Below are 26016 nucleotides of genomic sequence, written 5' to 3'. Positions count from 1 at the left end.
TTGAGTGATTTATCGATATCATATTATATATAGATTTATGTATTGTAAACTACAAAGTAAATATTTACAATTATGTGAGAAATTATTTTTGAAATCACAATAGTTATATATATATATATATATATATATATATATATATATATATATATATATATATATATATATATATATATATAATATAATATCTGTTATCTCATTATCTGCGGATAGAGGTGCGAATGCAGATGGAAATTTGCGGGTGCGGATAGAGATATTACGGACGTGGATGTTACATAATGTATCTGCGCAGATAGAATTCATTAGTAAATACTACAAGGTCAGATCATTTTACGTAACATAGTCATTGTCAAAATTCTGAGCACACTACTGATTTTTTAATATTTTCTAATTAAAAGGCACTGTGTCTATACAAAACCCTCTTTATTGGTATTGTTTTGTAAAAATAAACAACGTTATTCATATAAGGATACGAAAATGCATGATCCTGTTTACATTGAGATACAATTATTGAGGAAAACCATTTTGCAGTAAAGAAATAAATAACGAGCAGACAATAACTTCACTCTTTGTCCAGTAATGCATCGTTGAAACATCTGGTAGTGTTTGTACGAACCTTTATCAGTAGTTCTCTGTTCTATTGCCACGAACAGTTGTGTGTGTACTCTTCAATCATGTCGTATATGGGTAAAGTTGGGTGCAAATGTGTGCCATGAGAAAGTGCTGCTTTCACTCGCGTGAATTAGTAAATTAGTGTAAAGAACATGAAAGACTATAAATGCGGAAGAAAAACAGTGAACTAAGTGCCGAACGTTCTCAAGTGGTTATTTTGAGAGAAAAGAATATCCTCTGCAGAAAATTGATCAGTGGTTGCAAGAATCAGTCGGAACAATTCATCTGACTCTTCAAAGACAGTCTCAAACTGGTGTAAATATTGCACGAAAACAAATTGGTTGTCCAGAATAACAACTTCTCCTAAGAAATAGTTCATTAGAACTACAAGCAAACGGAAAAGATATTTAACCGTTTCGGAAGTAGCAACAGAACTACGGAAGAGCCGTTTCCAATCAATATCAGATTGAATGGTAGACCGAAACCTGCCGATTTGTGGTCTTGGGGCTGCGATTACAGTAACGAAACCACTCCTTCGAGCAGGAAACGTTACAGAAAGGTACTCCTGAGCAAAAACATAAAGACTGGACCGATGAACAATGGTGAAGAGTACCATGCACCGACGAATCTAAATTTCAAGTTTTCGGTTCCTAACGCTGAATGCTTGTGCGTCACCCTTCCAAAAAGCGCTTTCATCCCGACTGTATAATGCCTACAATAAAACACGAAAAGATTATGTCATTGTGTGGGATTGTTTTACAGGCAATCAAGTTGGTGATTTAAATCAAATCGACAGAATAATTGACAAAAACATATATCACAAAATTTAAACGAGGCATTCAATTCCATTAGGAACGCGGATTTTTGGCCATAACTTTGTACTACAACAGGATAATGATTCCAAACATTCTCTTACGTTACGCAGTAAAGAACAGGCTCACATCATCACAGTAGCCACCAAAGTCTCACGGTTTGTCACCCATCGAGTTCTAATGGGATGAATTTCACATGGTGGTCGGTGAACACATGCTAACGAGTACTGAATACCTCTGAAAGGCTTTGTTGAAGTCGCAAAAGTTTGATAAATGTATCAAACAAATTCTTGGGATTTGTAAAGCTCTTATCAAGGCTAAGAATCAGCACTTCGATGAACGCAAATTTCTTCATTCAATTTGTCTCAATGGAAATAGAACAGTGTATTTTCGTTTTATTATGTGAACAATAATGTTTATTTTGCAAAACAGGGGTTTGTATGAAAACGGTATATTTTGTCTGGAAAGTTCTGAAAATTCAGTAGTATGCTTAGATTTTTGACAGTGACTGTATATTCTTTACGTACTACAACCTGTTAAAAGATAATCTTATGTTCAAATGTTCTTCATATGCTTGAAATACACTTGAAATATTGTTATTGTAGAACTCCACAGCAAAATGAGAAATACATCTCAATCTACATTTGAATAATTCTTTGGTTGTTAAATATATCGTACGTTTTTTGTAGGATGACCTATTCAGAATTTCTAGCCAGATATAATATTCTGATGAAAAGGCATCATGCGGAATTTCCTTCTCGTGAAAACAACAAGGAGAACACGCCTCCCTCACGAAATAACCAAACTTTGTCAAAACTACGAAGCCCCAGTGTAGAGAGATCACCAAAAGGTATTTAATTTTACATTTAAATGTTTTCTGTTCTGACTCTTGATTAAATTTCAAATTAACAGCTTATTATTATTTTTTTTCCATTGCTGAATAACACTAGAAGTGCACAAACTAAACCTATCAAGTTATTTTTGTTACAGAATTCGAATTATACTAGTTCCCTGGTATTTGTTTGTATAAATTACGAAGTTTAGTCAGAAAAATTGTTTTCCATGCTTATTAATTCAAAACAAGTTATTTTATCATATTTGAAGAGTAAGGGGGAAAAAACAAGGAATGTCCATGTATGAGCTTTATCGGGTGCTTTGTCCTATCTGTTGGTGACTATTGGTACTATTTAACTGTATATGAAATGCATGAGTAGATGTAGAAATGTCCATGTAAAAAGGGGAAAAAGATTTAACTAACTCTATTCTTTTTACTCGGTTTTCAATATTAAAATGCCGTTTTCTCGAAAATGCAATTTTGTGACATTCCTTGTTTTTTTCCTCCTTACCCTTCATTTATAATTGCATTGTGTATTTTTGTGCTATACTTAGTTATAATACTATTTAGTAAAACTAAATCTCGTACCCTATAAATCTCAAGAGGATATCTTCGTATTTCATATAGTAACTGTCACCATATGGAATAAAATTTTCACTTACTATACTGCAAACATCCTCAATAATTTAGAAATTAGTTCTAGATAAGGAGGGATATCATGACAATTGATGGGTAAGGAAAGAATGAAAATGAGCCAAATTCCTGTATATAGATTGATACATGATGCTTTAATTTTTTCTTGTGCGTTAAATTGTAAATTTCTTTTGTTTTTGAAGATGTATTTCATTTTGCTTTACGGATGGAATCTTTATCTTAAGAGCGAAATTTTAATGAATGCATTATTTTATTTTATTTTATTTTATTTTATTTATTATTATTATTATTATTATTATTATTATTATTATTATTATTATTATTATTATTATTATTATTATTATTATTATTATTATTATTATTATTATTATGTCCATTTATGTATTTTTTAATTATCTATGTCAGTAGTTAGGGCCAGTTTAGATATATGGTTTCAAATACTATCTTCCTCGGAAAAATGAAAATTATTTTCAGTGTTTCGGAGACAACCATTTTTGTACATGATGCATTGAAAATACTTCCTGACTTCTTGACTTAATTCATAAAATTACAATTTACTTAGTAGTTATTACGATTACCAAAATAAATGTATACAGTCGTTGTACATAAAGGTTTTGCTTCTATAAGCAATATATTTTTACAATTTCAAATGTTTTAAAAATGTCGGTGAAAACGTAGTATAGGCAATTACTGATTTGGTCTTATCAATATAAATATAAACTTTTTAATCTAATAAAGTAATAACAAAATACCCTTACATACTATGAAAAAAATGTCACTGCGTCGTAAAACTAATTTTATGTAAATGATAAAATCTAATGAAGTTAAACCTACGTAAATATACATGCTGTATCTAAGTAAAATATTTGTAGATAGAAATCCAATATACTAAAATCCTGTCAGTTCCGGTCATAATGAAGTGGACCTGTCATTGACCACCCTTTGAATTAGGTGAAGTTCTTAGAAAATTTATGATATGGTTTAGCACATCCATTGTAACAGTAACTTAAGATTCTAATACTAAGAATAGATACTAAACGGGCAAACTTCCCAGTACACTGTCAGCATGTGACAATGGCACATATTAAAGAGTTTGAAGAGTCTGAAATCACACACACACCATGTAACAAGGTGGACATATAATAAGATTCCAGTAACCAGATTCTGTTCGTCGACGCATTATGTAATATAGTAAACATCATACCTGTTGGAAATCACAACTCCACCACATGACATAATAAAAATTGTGTTTTTCTACTAGAAGAGAAACTAATAAATAATAATGGTAAAGACTTACGTTAATTTGATAGGGCTTAAAAGTTAATGAATAATTAATTAAAACTATGAAATTAGGTTTTTCAACTTAATTATAAAAGACTTATTCGTGTACTTTCAATGTGTAAGATATTTGTGAAGGTACGGTGAAGTAGAGACGTCTATAATGATAGTTACGATGCTGGAGTCTGCAAAATTAAGTCGAGAGACTCGAATTGAATCCGACGAATGACAAAATTGTATAAAGCTATACGAATGTATGTCAGTACTGTTTGCATTCTAAGATTGTGTATCTAAATATACGTATCATGGCAGGACTCCTTGATTGTATAATCATAATAAGTATTATTTGTTCTTATTTCCGAGGAAACTAGAAAACCGACAAAGCACAAGAGAAACAATTTTCTATGTAAGGAAGAGATACACAAAACGCAGAAAACTAAATCTGAAACAAGTAAAGAATGACGGAAGTTTGTTTGTGCAATTTCCAGCTTAATATAAATGTTTTACTTATATGCAATTGTGATTTCTGAAAATACCTTGTACATTCTAGCTTTCGGCTCTCCCCTAGAGCCTTGTTCATGAGAGAAAAAATAATAAAAAGTCAGAAAAATCAAAAGAATAGATAGAGCAGTGCGAAGAACACCTTATCTTAGCTAAAAGTCACAAGTCGAATGAAGTGACTCCGCGTAGCTTAGTCGCTAACGTTCTCACGTTTGGTGCGAATGGTCCCGGGTTTGATTACCGGTGGGAACATTTGGTCGGAAAGGTGTAACACCCTTTTCAGGTCAAGCATCCTGAGTGGGGTTTTTCGTGGGTTTTCCTAATTCAAATCAGGCATATGCTGAAATGGTACCTAACATACAGATCCGAGGCCGTTTCCTTCCTTCCCCAGGGGACGCGGTGGCTCAATGGTAGAGCGTTCACCGGTGCTTGGGGTTCCTGGTTCGATCGCAGTTCGCGCCGTGTGGACACCGTGCTTGTGGGTTTTCTCGGGGTTCTCCCGTTTTCTTCATTCCACCATTTCATTCATTTCTCATCATCACCATCCCCAGCCCCTTTAGCCTAACCGACATAACCGTGGGACGAAAATTTTAAGATTGCATTGCTGCATTGCTTCCTTCCTTCTCCCATTCTTTCTTCCTCTCCAATTCCGCGGATAGTGTGATCGCCAAGGGACATCATACCTCATACGTGGCAGACTATCATGGCCATATATGCTGAAGGCTCAGAAATCTAATTCCTAATCCTAATCTTAACACGTGGAATGATTCGCCCTGCACTACTCCGGTGAGCCTGTTCTTTTGATTTTCTGATGCTGTTATTATTTTTACTCTTGTTTTTGTCCTCTGTGAACCAGGCTTCAGCGGAGAGCCGAAAGCTAGGAAGCGCAAGGGAATTTCAGAAATCACAATTGCATGTGAATAAAATGTAGTTAAAGTTTCTGAACATGTTAGCATATAATCTGAAATAAACAATTTAAAGAGTTAAAAAGAATACAGGACTGTGATGTAAATATATTGGATTTGTAGCTAGCAGTTGTTTGAGTAATAATGATAAAATACCTTCCCTGAGACATGCTATGATCTAGAGGTGCCTAACCATGTTACGCTTGTAATCATTTTCAACATTCACATTTTGAATTTAAAGAAATCAATTTATGTTTTAAGTCCTATTTATTTTTGGAATATTTTATGGCTTTCTTGATTATTATTTTATTTTATTTTTTTGCCATATGTTGGCTTAAGTTTTATTTGGATGTGTAGCGGAAGAATGGACATATTGCGTACCAGCTGCCCCTTTCCTGTTTGTTTCAGAAATCGTCTTTTCAGTGGATTTGTAGATCAAGAAAATTAATGCAGAAGTACCTTTCCGTTTTGCCTAAGAATCTTCATTTCCAATAGAAAGACAAGTACAAGTGTTTAAAACATTAATATCCGGAGCACTGATAACAATGGCCAAAACATGTGAAAAATGAAATCTTTGAGTTTTACGTCCCTCGCTTATGCCGGGTAGGCTAAAGGGACGGTGATGATGAGTAATGAATGAAATGGTGGAATGAAGAAAGTGGGGGGAAACGGGAGAACCCCGAGGAAGCCCAAGCACATGGTGTTTGCCCACCACAAAGTTCACTTGGCGGGGGCTGAGATTGAACCCGGAACCCCAAGCACCAGAGGTGAACGCTCTACCATTGAGCCATCGAGACCCCACCGAAAAATGTGGTTCACGTTATTATTCAATTATGCTTTCAACAAAATTTCCGTTCCCAGCTTAAAATGTTTACACTGAAAAAAAGGAAGATTAAACATATTTTGAAAACAAGAGAACTTCACAACGCAAACCACAAGAAAAACGTGAAAACCATGTATATTCTATAAACAGGAATTTGGTTCAGGTCCCTTACCTTTCCTCGTCAGTTATCATAAGTCATCTTTCTATGATATGTAATCAAATCTAATTTTTAAACTGCTGATGATGATTGTAGTATTAGCAGTTGAAATTTTTGGTATACAAAATTTGCTGAAACTTGTTTTCAGATTTTACCAGATACATCATTCATTTTATATTATATTAACCCTCTGTGTAATAACAAGAATTATTTATTAAAATTTATTTATGTACTAAGATATGATGAAAGTACTATTTTTTTCTTTTGGTTAGGAATCCCATCTCAGGTACTGAAAGAATGTCAGCTTATTCTCAGATCAATCGTGGAGTTAGAACAACTTAATTCGTATGCTTTAATGGGAAAAACCCGAATTTTTCTCAAAGAAGAAGCTCTTACGAGCCTCGAAAAGTTACGTAAAATGAAGCTCGAAAGATCAGCTAAGATTATTCAAAGATCTTGGAAGAAATATTACAAGAAACTACAAAAAGCTGCAGTACTTATCCAGAAAAGTAAGTTTTTCTTGTTTTTTTATAGTATATAGCAAATACACTTTGAATAATCGCTTATTTTTTACTGTTACTAACTGAATTATTAACCTACATAATGATGTCTCCACAATCTTCATACTCTCATTACGAAAAGTGGTCGCTTGAATCTTGCACTTCTGCTTTAAAAAAAATAAAAATCAGAAATCCATAGGGAAAACTTATTTAAATTCAGCATTAGTCTGAGTTTCCACCATAAGGATAACATTCAGCCAGTCTGTTAGTTGGAAGAATCATAGCTATATTCATTTACATCCTTAAATGCTCCGACTGCCCAACCTTCTATGTTGGAAAACTTTCACTTCTCTTATCGATTCATATCAATAATCACCCATATTCCTACACAACGCTCAAATGCAAGGTACGGTTTGTCGATATCTTCAAACAGCTCATCACGTTTTCCTCACAGATATTCTCCAAATTCTTCTCTTAGATTCTTTCCCGTCTCTCAGAAACAGACGAGAATAGACGTTAACATTTTATTCACCTCGCACTGGATAACAATTATTTTCACAAGTTTCTTTGTAATGATTTTCAGCTGGATGACTTCTTTCCTTCTTTTAAATAGTTTGTCTTCTCTGTTTACAATATACTTCGACCTGATTTCGGGTTCTGTTACCATAACATTCAGTATCGCTGACAAATATAAACGACTAAATACTTCTTTTTTATTTCACTTCTTTCAACATTTCAAAGTCTGTAGTTCCTTAGTGTTCTTGTTCATAAATATCGTATATAGAATGAACCATAGAACCATAAACACCTGACGGCTTGGCAATAAAACAGTGTGATAAGGAAAACGATAGCATATACTGCATATACAGACGTGAACAAAATTGACAAATGACCAAAATTTACTTTTTGGACAAGATGATAGTAGTTTGACCTGGAATGTGACCGTAGTCTCTGTGATGATTATACTGAGTTTAGTTTATATCATGAGCCTCTCCGATTTGATTTTAATGTTCATGAACCAGTTCATTTTGAACATTATATTGTTGTGTTGTATAATAAGTGCATTTTTCTATTTGTTTACATTATTTTGCTACAGGAACTATGCTAATTTGTACGACGAGTATTTGCGTGTTTTCTCTCCTGGTACTCTAAAGACATTGTGTACAGCATCGATAAATTGATCAACATTTCCTCAAGTTAAAGATCGCTTAAAGAAAGATTAGAAATGGCAGCAATCGAAATTAGGAGGTGTAAAGACAATGAAGGAGGTAGCAGTGGCTTTTTACAATTGTACAGAATAAGAACATCTGAAACTGGGCAAGACAATCTATTTTTTTCTTCGAAACGGACGAAAGTTGAGATGTACTGATATCCACAAATAAAATCCACACTGAAATTAGCAAAAATTAGAAAATAGTGTGTTGCGGAGAAACTGAAAGAACCTTCAGAAGAGAAAATGTGTCCTAAAGCGATCTACAGCAGATATTTTTTTAAATCTTCTTTTGCTAAAGATAGCACTTGAGAACACGAAATAACTTAAATACAACAAAAATGCATCGTTGATGAACACGGCATGAAGATTTCAAGAAGTGTGTAGAGAGAGATTTGAAAATGGCTTGAAGCCACGGCTGTCCCAAACTGAGAAAAATTTATCACGGCTATGTCGAAGAGACATTTTTACTGGGCTAATTATACCGAGATTAATTCATTCTTCAGTGGAGAAAAGTAAACAAGTACACCAAACAAATACATTCATTTTAATATTAATTTATGCAAGAAAAATTTTGTCTTTTGATGTCACGAATCCTCCCCCCCTTCCCGGAGTTTGTGCACATCTTTCAGGTTCACCCTGTATAATGTATAATTTTATTTAGTATTAACGTTTTATTGTGTTCGAAATACAGGAACTCATAATAAATAAATAAATAAAAAAAAAATGGTTAAATCATAAATCAGATTTCCATCTCATGTAGCTATATGTTCTTCCTATTTCTAGAATGAGTAAAGATAGGTACTATGTGATGGAAGAATACACAAGTTTGAAGTACCAATTATTGCTTAATAGTCTCTTATAGGTGATCTGTTCGTTTAAGCTATGTACAAATTCACTTACATTAATAATAATAATAATAATAATAATAATATGTCATTCATGTGTTCTTTATTATCGATGTCCTATTTTTTTATTTTATAGCTATCCGTGGATGGCAGGTCAGAAAACGCTTCTTAAGATTAAGAAATGCAGCTATCAAGATACAAAGGCGATATAGGCAATTCTATGAGCGACAAATTCTTGAAAGTTCCGCAAGAAGCACGGAGACATTCGCCTCATGTAGTGATCATTTACTAGAGGATAACAAATTTAGCTCACCTATCGTAAATGACTCTTGTATGTCCTTATCTAGCACTGAATGTAACAAAGATCATCCTGTACCAACGAGAATGAGAAAGTGTATTTTTCGTAGTGAGTCATTATTAAACACCTCGCAGTCTTCAGAAGTTTCAGCATGCGAAGATTTAAACACACATTCCAGTTCAGGTCTCTCACTTACAAATTCTGCGGACGCTGGCAGTCCAGATTCTATTTCGTCGGAAAAGTTGAAGAAAAAGAGAACACTTGGTACGATATTCTTTGGAAGAGGAATTATTAGTAGAAGACGTATACCTCAGGTATGTTGCTGTTGCTTTTAGATTTGACACTAAAAGAGCTCTGTTATTTTAAGAAATAAAACATGAACTTTCTAGTTTTATGTCTTTTAGATTAAAGAAGCCGGATGTTCGTGAAAGTAAATGATTGTGAAATCATTTATCGTATGAAAATGAGGGAGGAAATTGGAGAACCCTGAGAGAAGCCACGGGCATGATGTTCATCACAAGCTTGTGTGATTGAGGATCGAATCAAGGCTCTCTCGCATCAGAGGTGAGCGCTCTACTACAGAGCGACCATACTTTTATTTAAGCAAAGAAAATACTTTTTTAGGATTGTAGCAAACATAAGATAGATGCATATTCTTTTTGCCTTCTTCAAGTCTTTATTACTAATCTGTAACCATGCAACATATAGGTATAACAAAAAAAGATTTCAAACGGAAAGTAGTGTTCAATTATCTTTATACATGAATGTACATTCATACACAAAAGTTGACATGAAATACGAAAAATATACAGAATCCTATTTGTACAATATTATAAGCGTCTAACGAAGAAATAAATTGTCCAAAGATAGTATATATATACAAATCGACGGATCCTTTTGAATTGATGAAAATTATATGAGTGAATGTAAATTCTCCTATGTAGTTTTCGAGAAAATCGGCAGAAAAGAATTTTTTGGCAACCTAAAAATTTATGCTGTACGATAACCACCCCAAGTATTAAGATGAGACTGCTGCTGAAGTATATCCTCATCAAGTTTTTCTCTACGACACTACCTAGACGACAGTATACCGTGTTGGTAATGAGAAATATAGCCCCAAATTATGATTTTAACTTTTAAACTGTAATAATTTTTGTTTAATATTGTGCATAGATGAGTCAAATAATGAATCGATAAATGACATTGAGCTGAACAAAATATGAGGAGTGAACAGAAAGTAAGGTTAACAAAGTCTGCAGTGAAACGTATATATATTATTTCATACATCCTATACAACCAACACATAGTACATATGTTAGTTATTTTTTCGATATAGTTTCCATGTCGGTTGAGATACTTGTCGCATAGTGGGATGCGTTTGAAAATTTCTTCCTGGTAAAAATCCTGTACTTGCATGTTCAGCCACATTGTCACGAAATGTTTCACCTCCAGAGTATCGTGCACTATGTGACGAACCTTCCGAACGACATTCCCAATTCTGCCATCAGATGTAACGTGATCCTTCTGTTGTCCTGAACCACCTCCTCCACGCGAGCTGTGTTCAAATCTGTTGATGCCGTACTGGGTCGGAGACTGCGCTCCTCGTCGGTGACGTTTTCTCTACCAGCACAAATTTTCGACACGATGCTGCTACATGCTGACGAGACATTACAATCTCTCCGTAAACCTCTACCAGCTGCTGGTAAATTTCAACCGCGGTTACATGTTTCCCCCACAGAAATCAAATAACTGAGATCAGTTTTCTAAATAAGTTATAATTTATGTTTACGTACAACTAGCGCCGTAGGTGGCGAGTGGCTGAAACTGCACAGTTGCCAACTACATGTATTTAAATTACCACACATTCCTAATTCCTCTGTAACAGACGAAACTCCAGAAATATCGACCTTGTAATCTTAGTTTCTGATCCTCTCTCGTAATATGCTTGACGATAAATTTCTGATAAAAACCAACAAAAACTTAATTTTTATAGCTCTAAAATTTATGCCTTTCGTTGACGATAATAATAGATAGTTTTTATTGTGCTGGAACAGCTTTTTTTTTTTTTTATTATTATGTATCGTATATATAAAAATACATTGTCAAGTAGCAATTGTATCTATTGTATGTTCTGTTCCAATGCTGACACACAGAGTTTTAGGAGTGACACATATACTCTTAACAGTGATGCATACTACTTGAAAACATATGTTGAAATATACTTAGTGTAGGATGATTAGAAAAAGTTTGTCCCTGAAATTAAAAAGGAAATAAGTTGCAAAGAAACTTGATGTTGACGCAGCATCATGAGACACGCAGCATCATGAAACATTTTCAGGAGCGAAGAAACTTGAATCAAAAGATAACGAGCTCGAGTCTAAAATTAATAATGGCGTTGGGAGACGATGCATTTATTACTTCACCGACTTAAACATGCATTAATATGTCGTTCGTATGCTGTAGCGGAAGAGAGTTCACTTACGGATCTTTTAAATGCCAAAAGAGGCCAATCATATTCGTAGAGTTTATTTACGTCTAAATTTTCGCGAAACAAATGTTGAAGTAGCTGTTCCAGGACCTTATTTTACTGTTAAGGAATAAAGATTTGGGTAACAGCTGGTAACATTCGTAGAACGGAAGAGTTTAAAGTGAGTGGATGCTGGTAATATAATATAACTTCTTTCGGTTCAGAATTACTGTTAAGAGCACAGACATTTGTTTTATTTATTTCTAGATACAACAGGTTACATAAACCAATTATAGTGTCCGTTACATGTATTAAACGATTGTCACACATTCATATTATAATATATTTATAGGTGTAATGCGGTTGCAACAACATTAATATTCTTTCATCTCCAATTATTTCTTATTACATTACAAAGAACTGCCCTGAATTGACTTATGCTGTTCCAAATCTATTCTGTATTTTGTTAACCTATTGTAGATTGTACTCAATCTCCATACTGGTGACCTCTTCTTTGCATTCGTGTGTAATCTGCCGCAGTAAAAGATATTGAAATTTTCAAGATGAGTTACATTTGTAGGAGTGCGTATTTTAAATTCTTGAAATAAATCGGTGCAGTCGATTTTATTTAATATTTTATATAAAAAACATACTATACATTATTCGTTGCTGTTCTAGATTTGAAGTGTCGCTGCTGTGATGTGTTGAAGTTTAAAATTTAAAGATTGACTATTGTATGTCTTCGGATATATTTGTGTCTCCCTATATGTCAAGTACGTTAAATATTTATTCTGAACTTTTTCTATATTTGTTTGTTTTTGTGTAAGGGTTCCATGTAGTGGCTGCGTGTTCAAATTTGGTACGAACACGCAGCGTAGTGCTCATATAGCTTTTGGATAGCGGTAATACCAGTAAACTCTTTACTGATCTTGATCAATTCGAGATTTCTGTACACCTGGTCAATTATGTGGTTTATATGATTGTTAAATGTTAAATTTCTGTACTACATTACCTCTAAATCCCTGACAACGTCCATGATTGGTAAAATAATGTCATTCATCTTATACGAAAATTTCTGAGTTATTTTGCAATTTGTGAAGGACATTACATTGCATTTGTTAGTGTTCACGTTTATGATGTTCTCTTTGGACCATTCCATTAGTTCATTCAAGTCATTTCGAAGCATTTTACAATCATTTGATGTTTCTATTGCCATGTATATTTTAACATCATCTGCAAATATCAGCGTGTGAGAATTTTGTATACTTCGCGGTAGATCACTAATAAATAGCAGAAACAACAATGGTCCTAAGTTTGACTCCTGTGGCACCTCTGATAGTTGTGCATACTCTGGAGACTTACAATCTTTGTACATCACGAATTGTTTTCTGTTTTCCAAGTAAAATTTAAATAGATCAATAAGTTCGCTTCTGAAACTGAATTGCTTAAGCGTGCTGAGCAACCTATTATGATTTACACTGTCGAACGCTTTCGCAAAATCTATGTATATTACATCCACGTGTCCCCCCACGTCTAGTGTTTTACTTATAAAGGTAGTTATAAGACTAAGATTTGTAAGATCGTTGACCTGCCTGTAAGAAAGCCATTTATGATTCTGATATAGATGGCAGCACGTGTGCTGGTATCCGCTAATATAAGATTGTTTCATATATCTTAGCAAAGACGCTTAAGATTGAGATTAATTTCTCTTTTGTTATTATTCGATTTCGGAATAGGTGAAACCCTTGTTTTTTTTTTCACTCATTTGGAAATTTTCTAGGTTTAATTGACAGGTTAAATATGATGATCAACGGTATTAGGAAGTGATCTATACAATCCTTTTCAATATAACTTGGGATTCCATTGGGACCTACCGCACTTTTGGATTTCATCGTTTTAATTATATTAGCAATTTCCTGCATTTCTATTGATGATATGTGCAGTATATTTAGAGCGTTGTCTACTCACACGTACTGTTTTGTCGTATTGTATTTACTTGTGCTATATACAGACTGAAAGTAGTCAGCGAACTTCCTTGGTGATTTCGTCATTATTGGTTATTTCTTTGTTATTAATAGATGAGAATTCAGCATTTAAATGCCGTGTCTTACTTTTATAAAATTCCATAGTTCGGATGGACTTGTGGCTTTTAAAATTTACGATTATTTTTCATTTTGTTAATATACATGTTTAGAACTACTTTGGTTAATTTTGTACGAGAAAATCTTCAAAAATTTTTGTCATTTTTCTTTTCCAACATATTTTGGTTTATTTGTATACATCCTTTAATATACTGCTTTCAAATCTAAGTTAAATGCTTTATGTAAATAGCCATAATTATTATATAAGATGAAAAATGTCTGGCATACCATAATTAACTCAGTAATGAAATTTATATTATGTCCATATATTTCCCAGTGATATAATTTCAAGAACTCTACTGCTGTCTCCATCTGTCATGATGTACATTGAAAAAACTTATGTCAAGAACTTACACATCTAACTAGTTGATATAAAAGCACAGAAAAAACTATAGCATGTCCATAAGAAATGAAATGAAATGAAATTTTGAGTTTTACGTCCCACGGTTATGCCGGTTAGGCTAAAGGAGACGGTGATAATGAGTAATGAATGAAATGGTGGAATGAAGAAAGTGGGAGGAAACGGGAGAACCCCGAGAAAACCCACGCACACGGTGTTTGTCCACCACAAAGTTCACTTGGCGGGAGCAGGGTTTGAGCATGTCCATAAGAAAACAACTGTAATCACTATCTAGAAAGAACTCACATATACGTAACCAAGTTGTCAAAACAAAAATACGAAAGACATAAATTAAAAGACGATCAGCGATGAGCATTCACTGTCCAATAAGTAGTCACGAAATATAAACCAAATCAGGATAATACTTCTTATTGGATCAAAAAATCCAATATATTTCAGGCAAAAATTTTCTTGTACACCTTATAACCGGAGAACTACATATAGTGTAGCCAAACCCAAATTATCACTTAACTCAGTATGATGTGCTTATTCCGTTAAAAAAATCGATTTAGGGGCCGTTCAAAAATTTTGAAGCCCCTGATCCAAAAACTAATTATTGGCCAAGATCGCAATCTTTTGATCCTTTTTTTATTTTTAATCATTCCTAAAATTCTTGTCTTTTAATTTACATTTTTAGATAAATATATAGGCATAGTAACATCAGTTTTATCCCCAATAACTGTTTCGTTTATAGGTCCTATAACTTCTTTTGTTTGATCAGTATTATTATATGCTTTTTTCAGATTCCGATTAGATTTCACGTCAAGAAAACTTGTCTTCCATTTTCGTATTATCCTCCAATTTGGGAGCTTCCCCAAGGGTTGCAGGATGCATTATTGTAAGATCATGTATAGTTACTATTATTAGTAACTTTTTTAAAAGCTTTAATTTGTTTTAAATGTAGGTAAGTAGTAAAAATAACTTCTATGTACAGTACCTGACTTGCTAAGTTCAGAGAACCTTAAAGCAAATAAGAAGCATTATTCTTACAAGGATTTATTTTGTATTGTGTGTAAAAGGAGTACAAATCTGCAATACTCTGGAAGAATTCCCTAAAGATAAAGGAAACAATTACGTTTAATATTCTGTTTGGTTAAACTAGAAAACCATGATTCTTCCTCAACAGTCTCTGTAATTTTTTTAAATATTTAATTGCTTGAGATATGAAAGGGAAAACAAGAATTAATAGTGTCAATTTTGCAATTAAATATTTTATTTTTATACAAAATTAATAAATGTTATTACTCACATGAGACATTTCTTCAATAGTTTCTTTATTCTTTAAGAAAATTTCTACTTACCACTTGGGAAATTATTACGTTAAAACTCTAATTTTGTACATCTGGAACAAACCAGCATACATTTTTCCCTCAAAGTTAGCAGAACGAAAGGTCTCACGCAGAAAGTTCAAGCAAGTTTTTGAACCAACTATCCCAACATTAAAAAAAATAAAAAAATAAAAAAAGTAAATGATTTAGTCACGAACATCCTTAATAGTTTTTTGTGTCGTGGTTCATCAATGAACACTATATATTGACACTTTTGTATGTCGGATGGAGAGGATTATATGCTACAGTGAAATTCAAGCAAGTTGTAGATAGATATTATCAGGAAGCTTACCAGTATTGAATTGGCGTGTATGTAATTGCAAGAATAAGAATGTTCTGGTAGATAGCAACAGTTTTTCATATACACAAGTTGGTGTAAGTTGTACCGATTAGTACGGCAAGTTGAATGTTAATCCTGTCATCAGATTGAATGTAAAGATTGCGGACTGTGTTATGAAGAGCAAAGAAAATTACATTATTCTCCCAATTAAAAAAAAAAAAAAAAAAAAAAAGCGTATCTGGATGATACTCTTGAAACTAGTGTACGTAAATCTGCAGTTGCACATTCTCAGATTTTTGCTAAGTTGAACTTGTGACATTCTCAGGAGCTTAACGTATTAAGGAGAAAACAAACATTGTAATACTTTTTGTGTACACATTAACATTCCCAAATGAAGTGTGTTCAGACGCTGTCTGCTGTTCATTAATTTTTGCAATGTAATATTTTCCTCTTAGTATTATTGTATATCCCGTTCAGTTTCATTTTATTACATCTTTAAATCATACATGATATTGGAATTGTCAAATTGCAAGCATAATATATTATATCTAGTACAGCCAAGATTACAAAACCCTTCCAACTGAAGATGCGTCTATTTATATAGCAAGTACTAGCAGCGTTCACCCCGCTTCGCTGCGGTCACCCCGGAACGCAATAAACTTTGTTACTTAGATAATTTTTACTTTTTCGCTTTCAAGTGATTTATAGCGCCTGTCAGTTATGTTAACCCGCCGAGTCACAGGGTCATGCGGGTTGCATATAAATACGTTTATTTTTATACCTATGATGAACTAATAACAAAGGATTTGTACGTATGGACACCTGAATGGTCAATTATCTCAAGACACTGGTAATTGAAAATTAAAGTGATATGATAAAAAACATCTAGGGTCCACATCCTAACAACCCCCCAAAAATGAAAGAAATCGGTTCAGCCGTATTAGCGTGATGAGCGGACAAAGGATTTTTTGTACGTATTGACACCTGATTGGTCAATTATCTCAAGACACTGGTAATTGAAAATTAAAGTGATATGATAAAAACCATCTAGGGTCCAAATCCTAACAACCCCCCAAAAATGAAAGAAATCGGTTCAGCCGTATTAGCGTGATGAGCGGACAAAGGATTTTGTGCGTTCTCTTTTATATATATAGATTATTACGTCAACTTTATATTTTAATTCCTTTTATCTCCCTTCTTTCTACCTTTTCCTTAGTACCGTAAGTTCCTGAGAATACTAAGATCTTAACTTATCGAAAATTAATAAATATAAAACTTTTTTTTTTTCAACAAAACTCTTAACCGACTTCAACTCAACATCCCTTGAGGTTTCATGGTCTATCTTCAAATATTACCAACTCATTCTAAAAAAATATATATATATGGAACCATTGGAAAGGTGTATTTTGTCGACCAAAAAATAGTCATCTAAATCGGCGGAACTGGGTTGAAGTTATGCGTTAACATATCCACGACATATATATTAAAAACAGGTTGAACTGAGCACGACCTTGTTTTTTGAAGAAGATTAAAAATGTAACAGAATTATTCACGGCTGTTCCCACATCATCCCGCTGCACATTGTCTTTTATTGTAGTTCAGATATTATGTGCTTCAGATATTATTCCTAGTTTCTTGAGAGAACAAAAGAAAAATAAGCAGAATACACTAGACTTTCGCTAATCCGACCATTTCTGGCACATATGGATGCCGGATTAGCGGAAGTGCCGGATTATTGAGTGTTTGACATTTATTTGATTTATTTATTTATCTTATTTTATTTATTTTAAAAACATAGGGGATATAGTGTACTGTACTTTATAAAATCGAAGGATATAATTTTAAAACATAAAGGATAACTAACTAACTCACTCTATGCCCTATGGAACCCGGAGGTTCAGTGCCGCGTTCACAAAAGCTCTCCATTGACTTCTATCCTTAGCTAATTGCATCCAGTTTCTACTTTGTATTCCTATCTCTGCGAGATCCATCTTAATATTGTCCTCCCATCTGCGCCTAGGTCTTCCTAATGGTCGTTTTCCTATGGGTCTACCAGTCAAGACTTTGAAAGCGTTTCTACTTTCTTCCATTCTAGCTACATGACCTGCCCACCTAAGCCTCCTAGACTTGACGACCCTAACAATGTTGGGTAAACCGTATAAACTATGTAGTTCCTCGTTATGAAGCTTCCGCCATTCCCCATTCTCGTTCCTCTTGGGTCCGAATATTCTTCTCAGGATCCTGTTCTCAAATACTTTCAGTCTATGTTCTTCCCTCAGAGTAAGCGACCATGTTTCACAACCATACAGAACAACAGGCATGATTATCGTTTTATATATTTTAAGCTTCAAATTCCTCGACAGAATTCGCGACGACAAGAGATTTTGAACCGAATAGTAACACGAATTCCCTGCTTTTAGTCGACATTTAATTTCTTCGTGAATATGATTTTCGTCTGTTAATATTGATCCTAAATATTTGAAAGTATCCACTTTATCAAAAGTATTATTTAATATTTTAACGCCTCCACAATTTGCCGTATTACGGTCCCGACGCACTTCCATGTATTTAGTTTTCTCTGCATTTACTTCTAAACCCATGTCCCTGCAAGCGTTTAATAATATCTCTGCATTTATTTCTACTGTTCTCCTATCATCCCCTATTAAATTTACATCATCAGCATATGCCATAACCTGGTGAATGCCGTTCAACTCTAGGCCCTGGTTGCTATCTTTGATTTTTCTTATGGCGTATTCCAGCACAAAGTTAAATAATAATGGCGACAACGCATCTCCTTGTTTCAGGCCATTTTCGACGTGGAAGCTCGTGGACAAAAATTTTCCTACCCGGACTTTACTTTGGGATTCACTTAAACATATCTTAATTAATCTAATTAGCTTTCTCGGTATTCCAAGTTCTGTAAGAACGTTGTATAATGTTTCTCTCCTAACCGAGTCGTAAGCCTTTCTAAAATCAATAAATAGTTGATGTACCGGGGTATTGTATTCCCACTTCTTTTCGAGTATTTGGCGAATGGTTGATCGATTTCGTCTAAATCCGCACTGATAATCTCCAATAATTTCATCTGCGTATGGGGTCAATCTTACTAATAGAATATTTGAAAGGATTTTATAGGATGTTGACAGAAGAGAAATGCCTCGATAATTATTACAGTCAGTTTTGTCGCCTTTCTTGTGAATTGGAACAAGGATTGATTCTTTCCACTCTTGTGGCAATTCTTCCTTGTTCCAGATAAGGAGAATGAGTTTGTGTATCTTGTTCCACAATTTTTCGCCTCCAGCTAAAATTAACTCAGCCGGAATTTCATCTACACCCGGAGATTTGTGTTTCTTCAATTTCTTTATAGCGGCTTCCACTTCTATTCGATTGGGTTCTGGAATATACGGTTCTGCGGTGTGTATCTCCTTTTCTCCACGCACATTACATAAACATAAAGGATATACTTTATTAAATCCAAATATAGATTAATCTTCAAAGAAAACTTAGTCCTTGACTAGTATCACTCACTATGTCCCTAATTTTTAACTGTCGCAATGATGATACGCGACGGTGAAATGCTTTATCACGCAACCGAACTGTAAAGAATGCTATAATTTCGAATACGTACAGTATATAAAGCATTGTTGCGCATGCTCACGATAATTCATTGTGCACGTGTTTTTGGTTGGATATGCACCTTATTACTGAGGGCCGGATTAGCGAGAGTCTAGTGCAGCGTTTCCCAACCTTTTGTAACTTGCGGCACACTACGGGTGTTACTTGGATTCTCGCGGCACACTTATAGGTATTATTATTTGTAAATATAAAACACAGTGTTTATTATTATTATTATTATTATTATTATTATTATTATTATTATTATTATTATTATTATTATTATTATTATTATTATTATTGATCTCCTTCTCACAGAGAAGAAAGCTCTATCACTGGTTTTTCCCCGTGGTAAATCATTATGCTTATTTTTCATCCTAATTTAAAAACAGAAAACAATTGCAATGAAATATTGGACTCAGGTTTTTAAAAATACGCTTTCTTTTTACAAACTGTATCCAACCTTTTACTAAGAAGGAAGATCACTAAATAACGAACAAACAAACAAATCTCTTTTACTTTTAAAACACAAATACAGTAGATAATTTGTCGAAAGGATTGCATGGCATTTTAAATTTTCAAGTTACGAAATAGTCTGCAACAATAAAGAAGCAATAATGGTCATAACAATGATAATAAATACTTTTTTCAACATTAGAAATGTACAGAACAGTAGCCCGATATGAAACTTTGAATTATAGACTTATAATAGAGGTTCATAGTAATGTGAAATACAAATATACATTTTTCCCTACGTTTTGAAATTTGATTGCTATAAAATTAACAATTTTGTTTCGATTCCCCGCGGCACACCAGCGTCCCATTCGCGGCACACCGGTTGGGAAAGACTGGTCTAGTGTAATCTTTCCCCAAGGTGAAATATCCCTATTTGGGTTTCCAGAAGGGAAATATCTTGGAATAAGAGTGCAACAAATAGTTCGGGAGCTTTTTACAAATAACTCTTCTCTTATTAATGAAGAAGGAAATAACCGATTTAAAGTTATTTTTACAACCAAACCTTCTGTGGATGTGAATTCAATAACATACAAAGAGTGAAAGCGATTGACTGGAGCAGAACTCGAACCCGGGATCTCCGGCATACTATGCGTTAACCACTATGTCACCCAGTCCGCTTCCCAGAACAGCCAAACACACTTCCACTGCTGTAGTAGGTGCTCCATCCACTTGTTTAGAAGATTAACTTATCACTCACAATGAATCTTTTATTTTTTTTAAGTTACATTTGAAGTTACTTTTTTTTCTGCCTTCAACTGAATAATTATTTCTAAAATAAGAATGAATGCTCATCTTACTTTTAAAAGTCTTGAACTATACTATTTACGGAAGGACTTTTAAAAAGAAGGTTGGTGTTTCGTTGATAATGAATATATGTAAATAAATCACCGGAAAATAATGATGATATAATCACACGCCCTTAAAGAAGAAAAAAGTACATTACACTATGTGTATGCTTTCATCGTAGCGGAAAGAGAAAAGTTAATGAACAGAGAAGAAGCAAGCAAACTTCTACGGAATGCACGGTCATGTGTTCACGTTTTAAATAATAAACAAACAAAAATAATAAACAAAGAGAAAAAAATTGCATAGTATAGGGAAAAGGGATTGGAAACCAAAACTCACAAAGAAATTCATAAAAAGAGACTAAATAAAAATATAAAAAGGTAATAAATTCAAAAATAGGAGGTAGGTCAGAATGTAACGTAAATAATATTACATATTCCTTTTTTAACATACTTATTCAAATACTTTCAATTTGTAGGATCTTTGTGAGAGTAAGGCAAAGACTTAGATATAGACTTCTATAATGATAGTTCCCATGCTGGACTCTGCCAAGATGAAGACTGGCTGTCGCGAGACTCGATTATATAAAGTAATGCGATTCATGATTGAGCATACAGGATAACTGTCTGTTGAACATGAGCGTATGATAAGTGTATGATCAGAGTATGATCCCAAGTATTCTTTGTTGTTACTTTTTAAGAAGATATAATGCCGACGTGGACACAAGAGAATTCATTTCTGTACATTTGAGAAGAGATTCACAAACATAGTAAACTAAAGTATTCCTGGAATCTGAGTGAGCGAGATTTGTTTGTGTAGTGTCCAACTCAATACAAATGTTTTCTTAGTTCGGAAGAAAGAGCATGGGACTAAGATGTAAACATTGTTGGCACGTATGCGGTTCGTATCAAATAGTTATTTGAACAATAAAGCTAAACTACTTCACTAAAACTTGTCGCGATTTAAAGAATATATGACATTTCTCCCGATCTCTTCGGTTTTATCAGGGAGCTGAAACCAGTTACTCACAAAATTCTTCCTTGAAACATACCGTGGTTTAAAGGATACCTGAAACATGTCTGTCAATCTCTTTGGTTTCTTCGGAGCATGGTTAAAAACAATCATTTGCTAAATACTTCTCTGAGATATGCCATGACTTAGGGAATATTCAATAATTTGACAATGTAATTTCGTCATATCCTTTTCCAAGTAATTCTTGTTCTTACAGTCATTACAGTATGACGTCTTTACAGTCATTTGCGACGTCATTTACTTTCATAACGTACTGAAAAAGAAGGGTCCGTTTCAATAATGAAACTCGTCTTATACTACTAGTGTAGACCTCAACGTTTTGCAATAGTACGTGTCACAAAATTTCAACTATACATGACAAATGTAAGCACTGGTATTTAGAAATCTACTTTTACTATAGGGGCCGCGGTGGCTCAGTGGTAGAGCGTTTACCTCTGGTGCTAGGGGTCCCGCGTTCGATCCCAGTCCCCGCCAAGTGAAGTTTGTGATGGACAAACACCGTGTGCATGGGTTTTCTCGGAGCTCTCTCGTTTCCTCCTATTTTCTTCATTCCACCATTTCATTCATTACTCATCATCACCGTCTCCTTTAGCCTAACCGGCATAACCGTGGGACGTAAAACTCAGATTTCATTTCATTCATTCATTCTGCTTTTACTATAGTTGTGGTTTCGTTGTAAAATCCACATAAATATAGATGCTTGCTTCAGAAATCTTACAAGTCTGTCAGTGCTTTCTGAACTCATCATATACTATGAAAAAAATACAGAAGAATCACAGTAAAAGCCATTTGTAAGTTCGTAGTGTAACCTATAATTTGGCATAATTTTTGTCCTTCATTTGATTTTTCTCTGAGTTCCCCAGTTATGGACGGTGAATTTTGCGCTATATTTTCAAAAGTAAAAACTCATACACTGAATTCATTCGATTGAGATCAAATTTGACATGGTTTTTGACTTTGATCTGTTTATTAGCATGTGAAATATTACATTATCCAGGCTTTGGGTTCCCGAGTTACGCACACAATTGTAACAATTTGATTTTTATAAGTTCTGCTCTACTATTACAACATTAGTACCCTATGTGAAACAGAAATCTCATGAAAACATTATTTAGATCCTGGTATTTTGTAAGTACTAAAAATTTCGTTGTCATATTTTAATTTCGGTGATAAATTTTTGTATTTGGAAAAACGAACAAAAATAAAAAAAAGACAAAATGAATACACTGTACAATTAAACCAACATTTTAACGAAAAATCTAATTAAATTTTAAATTAATAAGCTTCTAAAACTAATGGATACTAAACACAATAAACGTCGTTAAATTCGAAAACTCCAGTTTAGACAATAAATAAGCAAATATAATATCGTTTGGAAAAAATCTAGCAAACGCAATTTTCATTAATCCTTCCATTCAGCTACTTAAGAACATTTTTGTTCTTAAGCTTTCAGTAAAAGGTTTGAAAGAATCAAAAAAGATACGAGAATGTAGTACAACTCTTTCTGTAATATATATATATATATATATATATATATATATATATATATATATATATATATATATATATATATAATATTACAGAACAGGACTGTTTCTAACGCATTAAATTAAACCTATATATTAATGAAATTAAAATAAAATCAGATAATAGTATTATTATCAGCCTTGCAAATAATATTTTGTCAATAGCAGAAAATCTTCACAAATAGAATTGTAGTATTAAAATATTTTTCTGCATGTTATTAAAACATTTGAATGAAATTTTATTTTAATACTTAGTAGATGATCAGAGAAAAACGGAGTACGGCTCAAAATAACTTAAACGATTATCCATGATAGTGAACATCATAAAAGAATAGAAGTAGGATTTTTATTCTAACTGAGCACACACTTGTTTTATAAGAGACTCTACTAAATACTTTCCATTAAAAAAAATAATAAGAAGAATTGAGATAAATCTGAAGCAAGTTAAATAAGTAAAGAACTCGAATTCGAAATGACAAAGCACATGTAATTAATGCTATTATGCTTCAGAAATAAGGGATGCAATTTGTATATATCAAAAGACACCCTGTAAAGATAAATAAGAAAGATTTATTAAGCATTTGAATATATTAAACAAAATACAATTTATCTATAGCAAAGATTAATATAATTTAAATCAAGCATATCATTTTTTACGTGAATAATCATCTCGTTACTATCTTTGGGGTAGCTCAATTTCAGTTATTCGTGTATTTTATATATACGTCATATTCTTAATTCTGTTTTTCCCATATGGCATTCACGAGTCACTTTACAATAGTATGAGTATATATTAATGAAATAGCATTATGAGTGGAAATAAATCGCATTATTACCTTTCACAAAAATCAAATGATACAGTTTATAATTGCAAAATGTAAAGACCGCATCATGGCAACAATCTTATAAAGACATTTCTTCTACAACTGTAACTAATCCAACCGAAAGAGTTTTTGTCTATAACTTTCCACTTACTAGAATACATAGTGTGTATTATAAAGACTTTTCTGTACCCATAAATCTAGTCTTCTTCCTATAAGAATAATGCTTAAAGAATGAGATTCTTGTCCTGAAAGAAGTGCTATAGGGTGACAAGCATAGACACCCATAACTGGAGCTGCTGTCAGTAGATCATTAAGAAGTCAGCTGTCGAACTGGCAAGGTTACAAAAACCTGCGGGAAAACAGTAACAAATCAAACGCAAGGAATCTCATCATTGACTTTTTTCTTGCACATGATCATGGGGCTCCTTGTGAAAACGGGTGGTGAAAAATTCATCATGGATGATGAAACATATGTTCTACATTACTTCCAGACAGTTCTGGAATGACATTTCTGCAGTGAATGTCTCTGCAGACTGCGAAATGAAGCGGAAAGAAGAATTTCGAGCTAAATTCTTAATCTGGCAAGAAATCGATGAAGATGGTGCCATCAGTAAACTTGTCATCATAAAGAAATGTTTGACTACTTACACAATTGAGAAATCCTGGATGCTTCGCAAACTGGAATACATGAAATTGGGTATGACCTGCACCGATGTGACAGCATTCAAATGTCTCTGGACCCGCATTTCTGAAAGGATGGCTGCCCAGTCTGGGTAAAAATGTTTACTGCGACTGGTTGGTCAGCATTGATGCAATATTTTAATTAATGTGAAATATGTAATAAATTGCTTTACGCGAATCCTCATTCCTGTTTTTTTTTTTTTTTTCACCCGTTTTCCTTTCACTGCCGTTCTCCGTTTGAAATGGGAATACTGACCCATTCTTTATTAGAAAAATATAACTTCTACCGGAGAATTATGTCTTCTACTTTAAAAAGAAAAATGTGTTACAGTTATTAGATTCTTAGATTATAAAAAGTTCATCTTAAAGTATATACAAAATCCAGTCATTCATTCATTCATATATATATATATAAAATACAATGGTATATGTATATCTAAATAACATTTTGAAGAATATTTTGTGTAATACTAATAATACCTTAAATGTTCCAAATAAAATCTTGGAATTTCATTACAATTAAATCACCATAATTCTAATGCTTCAAAAAGTACATAAATGTTACTTAAGAAGCCCATACATAGGGCAACGTACATATAGCATATTATGGAAATAACTTTCTTTCTGTCATTCATGACATTTTAATGTTACATTTGCGACAGATCCGAAGGAGGGTTCCCGCCGAACTTTTCTACCATATTATTAACATTCTTATGAACTTCATCATAATGCGGTTGAGTTTCTTTTCTTACTCTTTCCATCCACTCAGCAATCTTGGGTCTTCCTTCCTTTACATCATAACCAGCCATTCCTAGGGAAAGGTACAGATAAAAGTACATATCATGATAATAAAGAAAGTAATTAACTTTATGTACCTTTGTGTAGTTTTATTTCTTTCAATCGTAGTATTTCCTCACAGAAGCAGAAGTGAGCGAAATATTAAGATTAAAATAAGTAAAACTAGGCAGAAGTACGTATCTTATTGTACAT

General features: G+C 33.4%; 2 protein-coding genes across 4 annotated transcripts in view; one reads left to right on the top strand and one right to left on the bottom strand.

The window, feature by feature from the left end:
* Positions 1–15686, top strand: part of LOC145694736 (unconventional myosin-XIX-like) — a 90275-nt gene extending 74589 nt beyond the window's left edge. For all 3 annotated transcript variants that reach the window (XM_081771317.1, XM_081771318.1, XM_081771319.1), the window contains 4 exons: positions 2111–2271; positions 6847–7083; positions 9269–9744; positions 15182–15686. In XM_081771317.1, the coding sequence (XP_081627443.1) occupies positions 2111–2271; positions 6847–7083; positions 9269–9744; positions 15182–15280 (973 nt within the window). In that variant the 3' untranslated portion in view covers positions 15281–15686. The remainder of the gene's footprint in view (positions 1–2110; positions 2272–6846; positions 7084–9268; positions 9745–15181) is intronic.
* An 8385-nt stretch (positions 15687–24071) lies between these two features.
* Positions 24072–26016, bottom strand: part of LOC145660868 (uncharacterized) — a 92631-nt gene continuing 90686 nt past the window's right edge. The window contains exon 11 of the mRNA XM_081726297.1: positions 24072–25837. Within this exon, the coding sequence (XP_081582423.1) occupies positions 25674–25837 (164 nt within the window). The 3' untranslated portion in view covers positions 24072–25673. The remainder of the gene's footprint in view (positions 25838–26016) is intronic.

Source organism: Thermobia domestica, chromosome 9 (genome assembly GCF_964235325.1).
Source record: "Thermobia domestica chromosome 9, izTheDome1.hap1.1, whole genome shotgun sequence".
In the NCBI taxonomy this organism is placed as follows: Eukaryota; Metazoa; Arthropoda; class Insecta; order Zygentoma; family Lepismatidae; genus Thermobia; species Thermobia domestica.
Note: the sequence above shows the minus strand (reverse complement) of the source record. Positions and strands in the feature narration are given on the sequence as shown.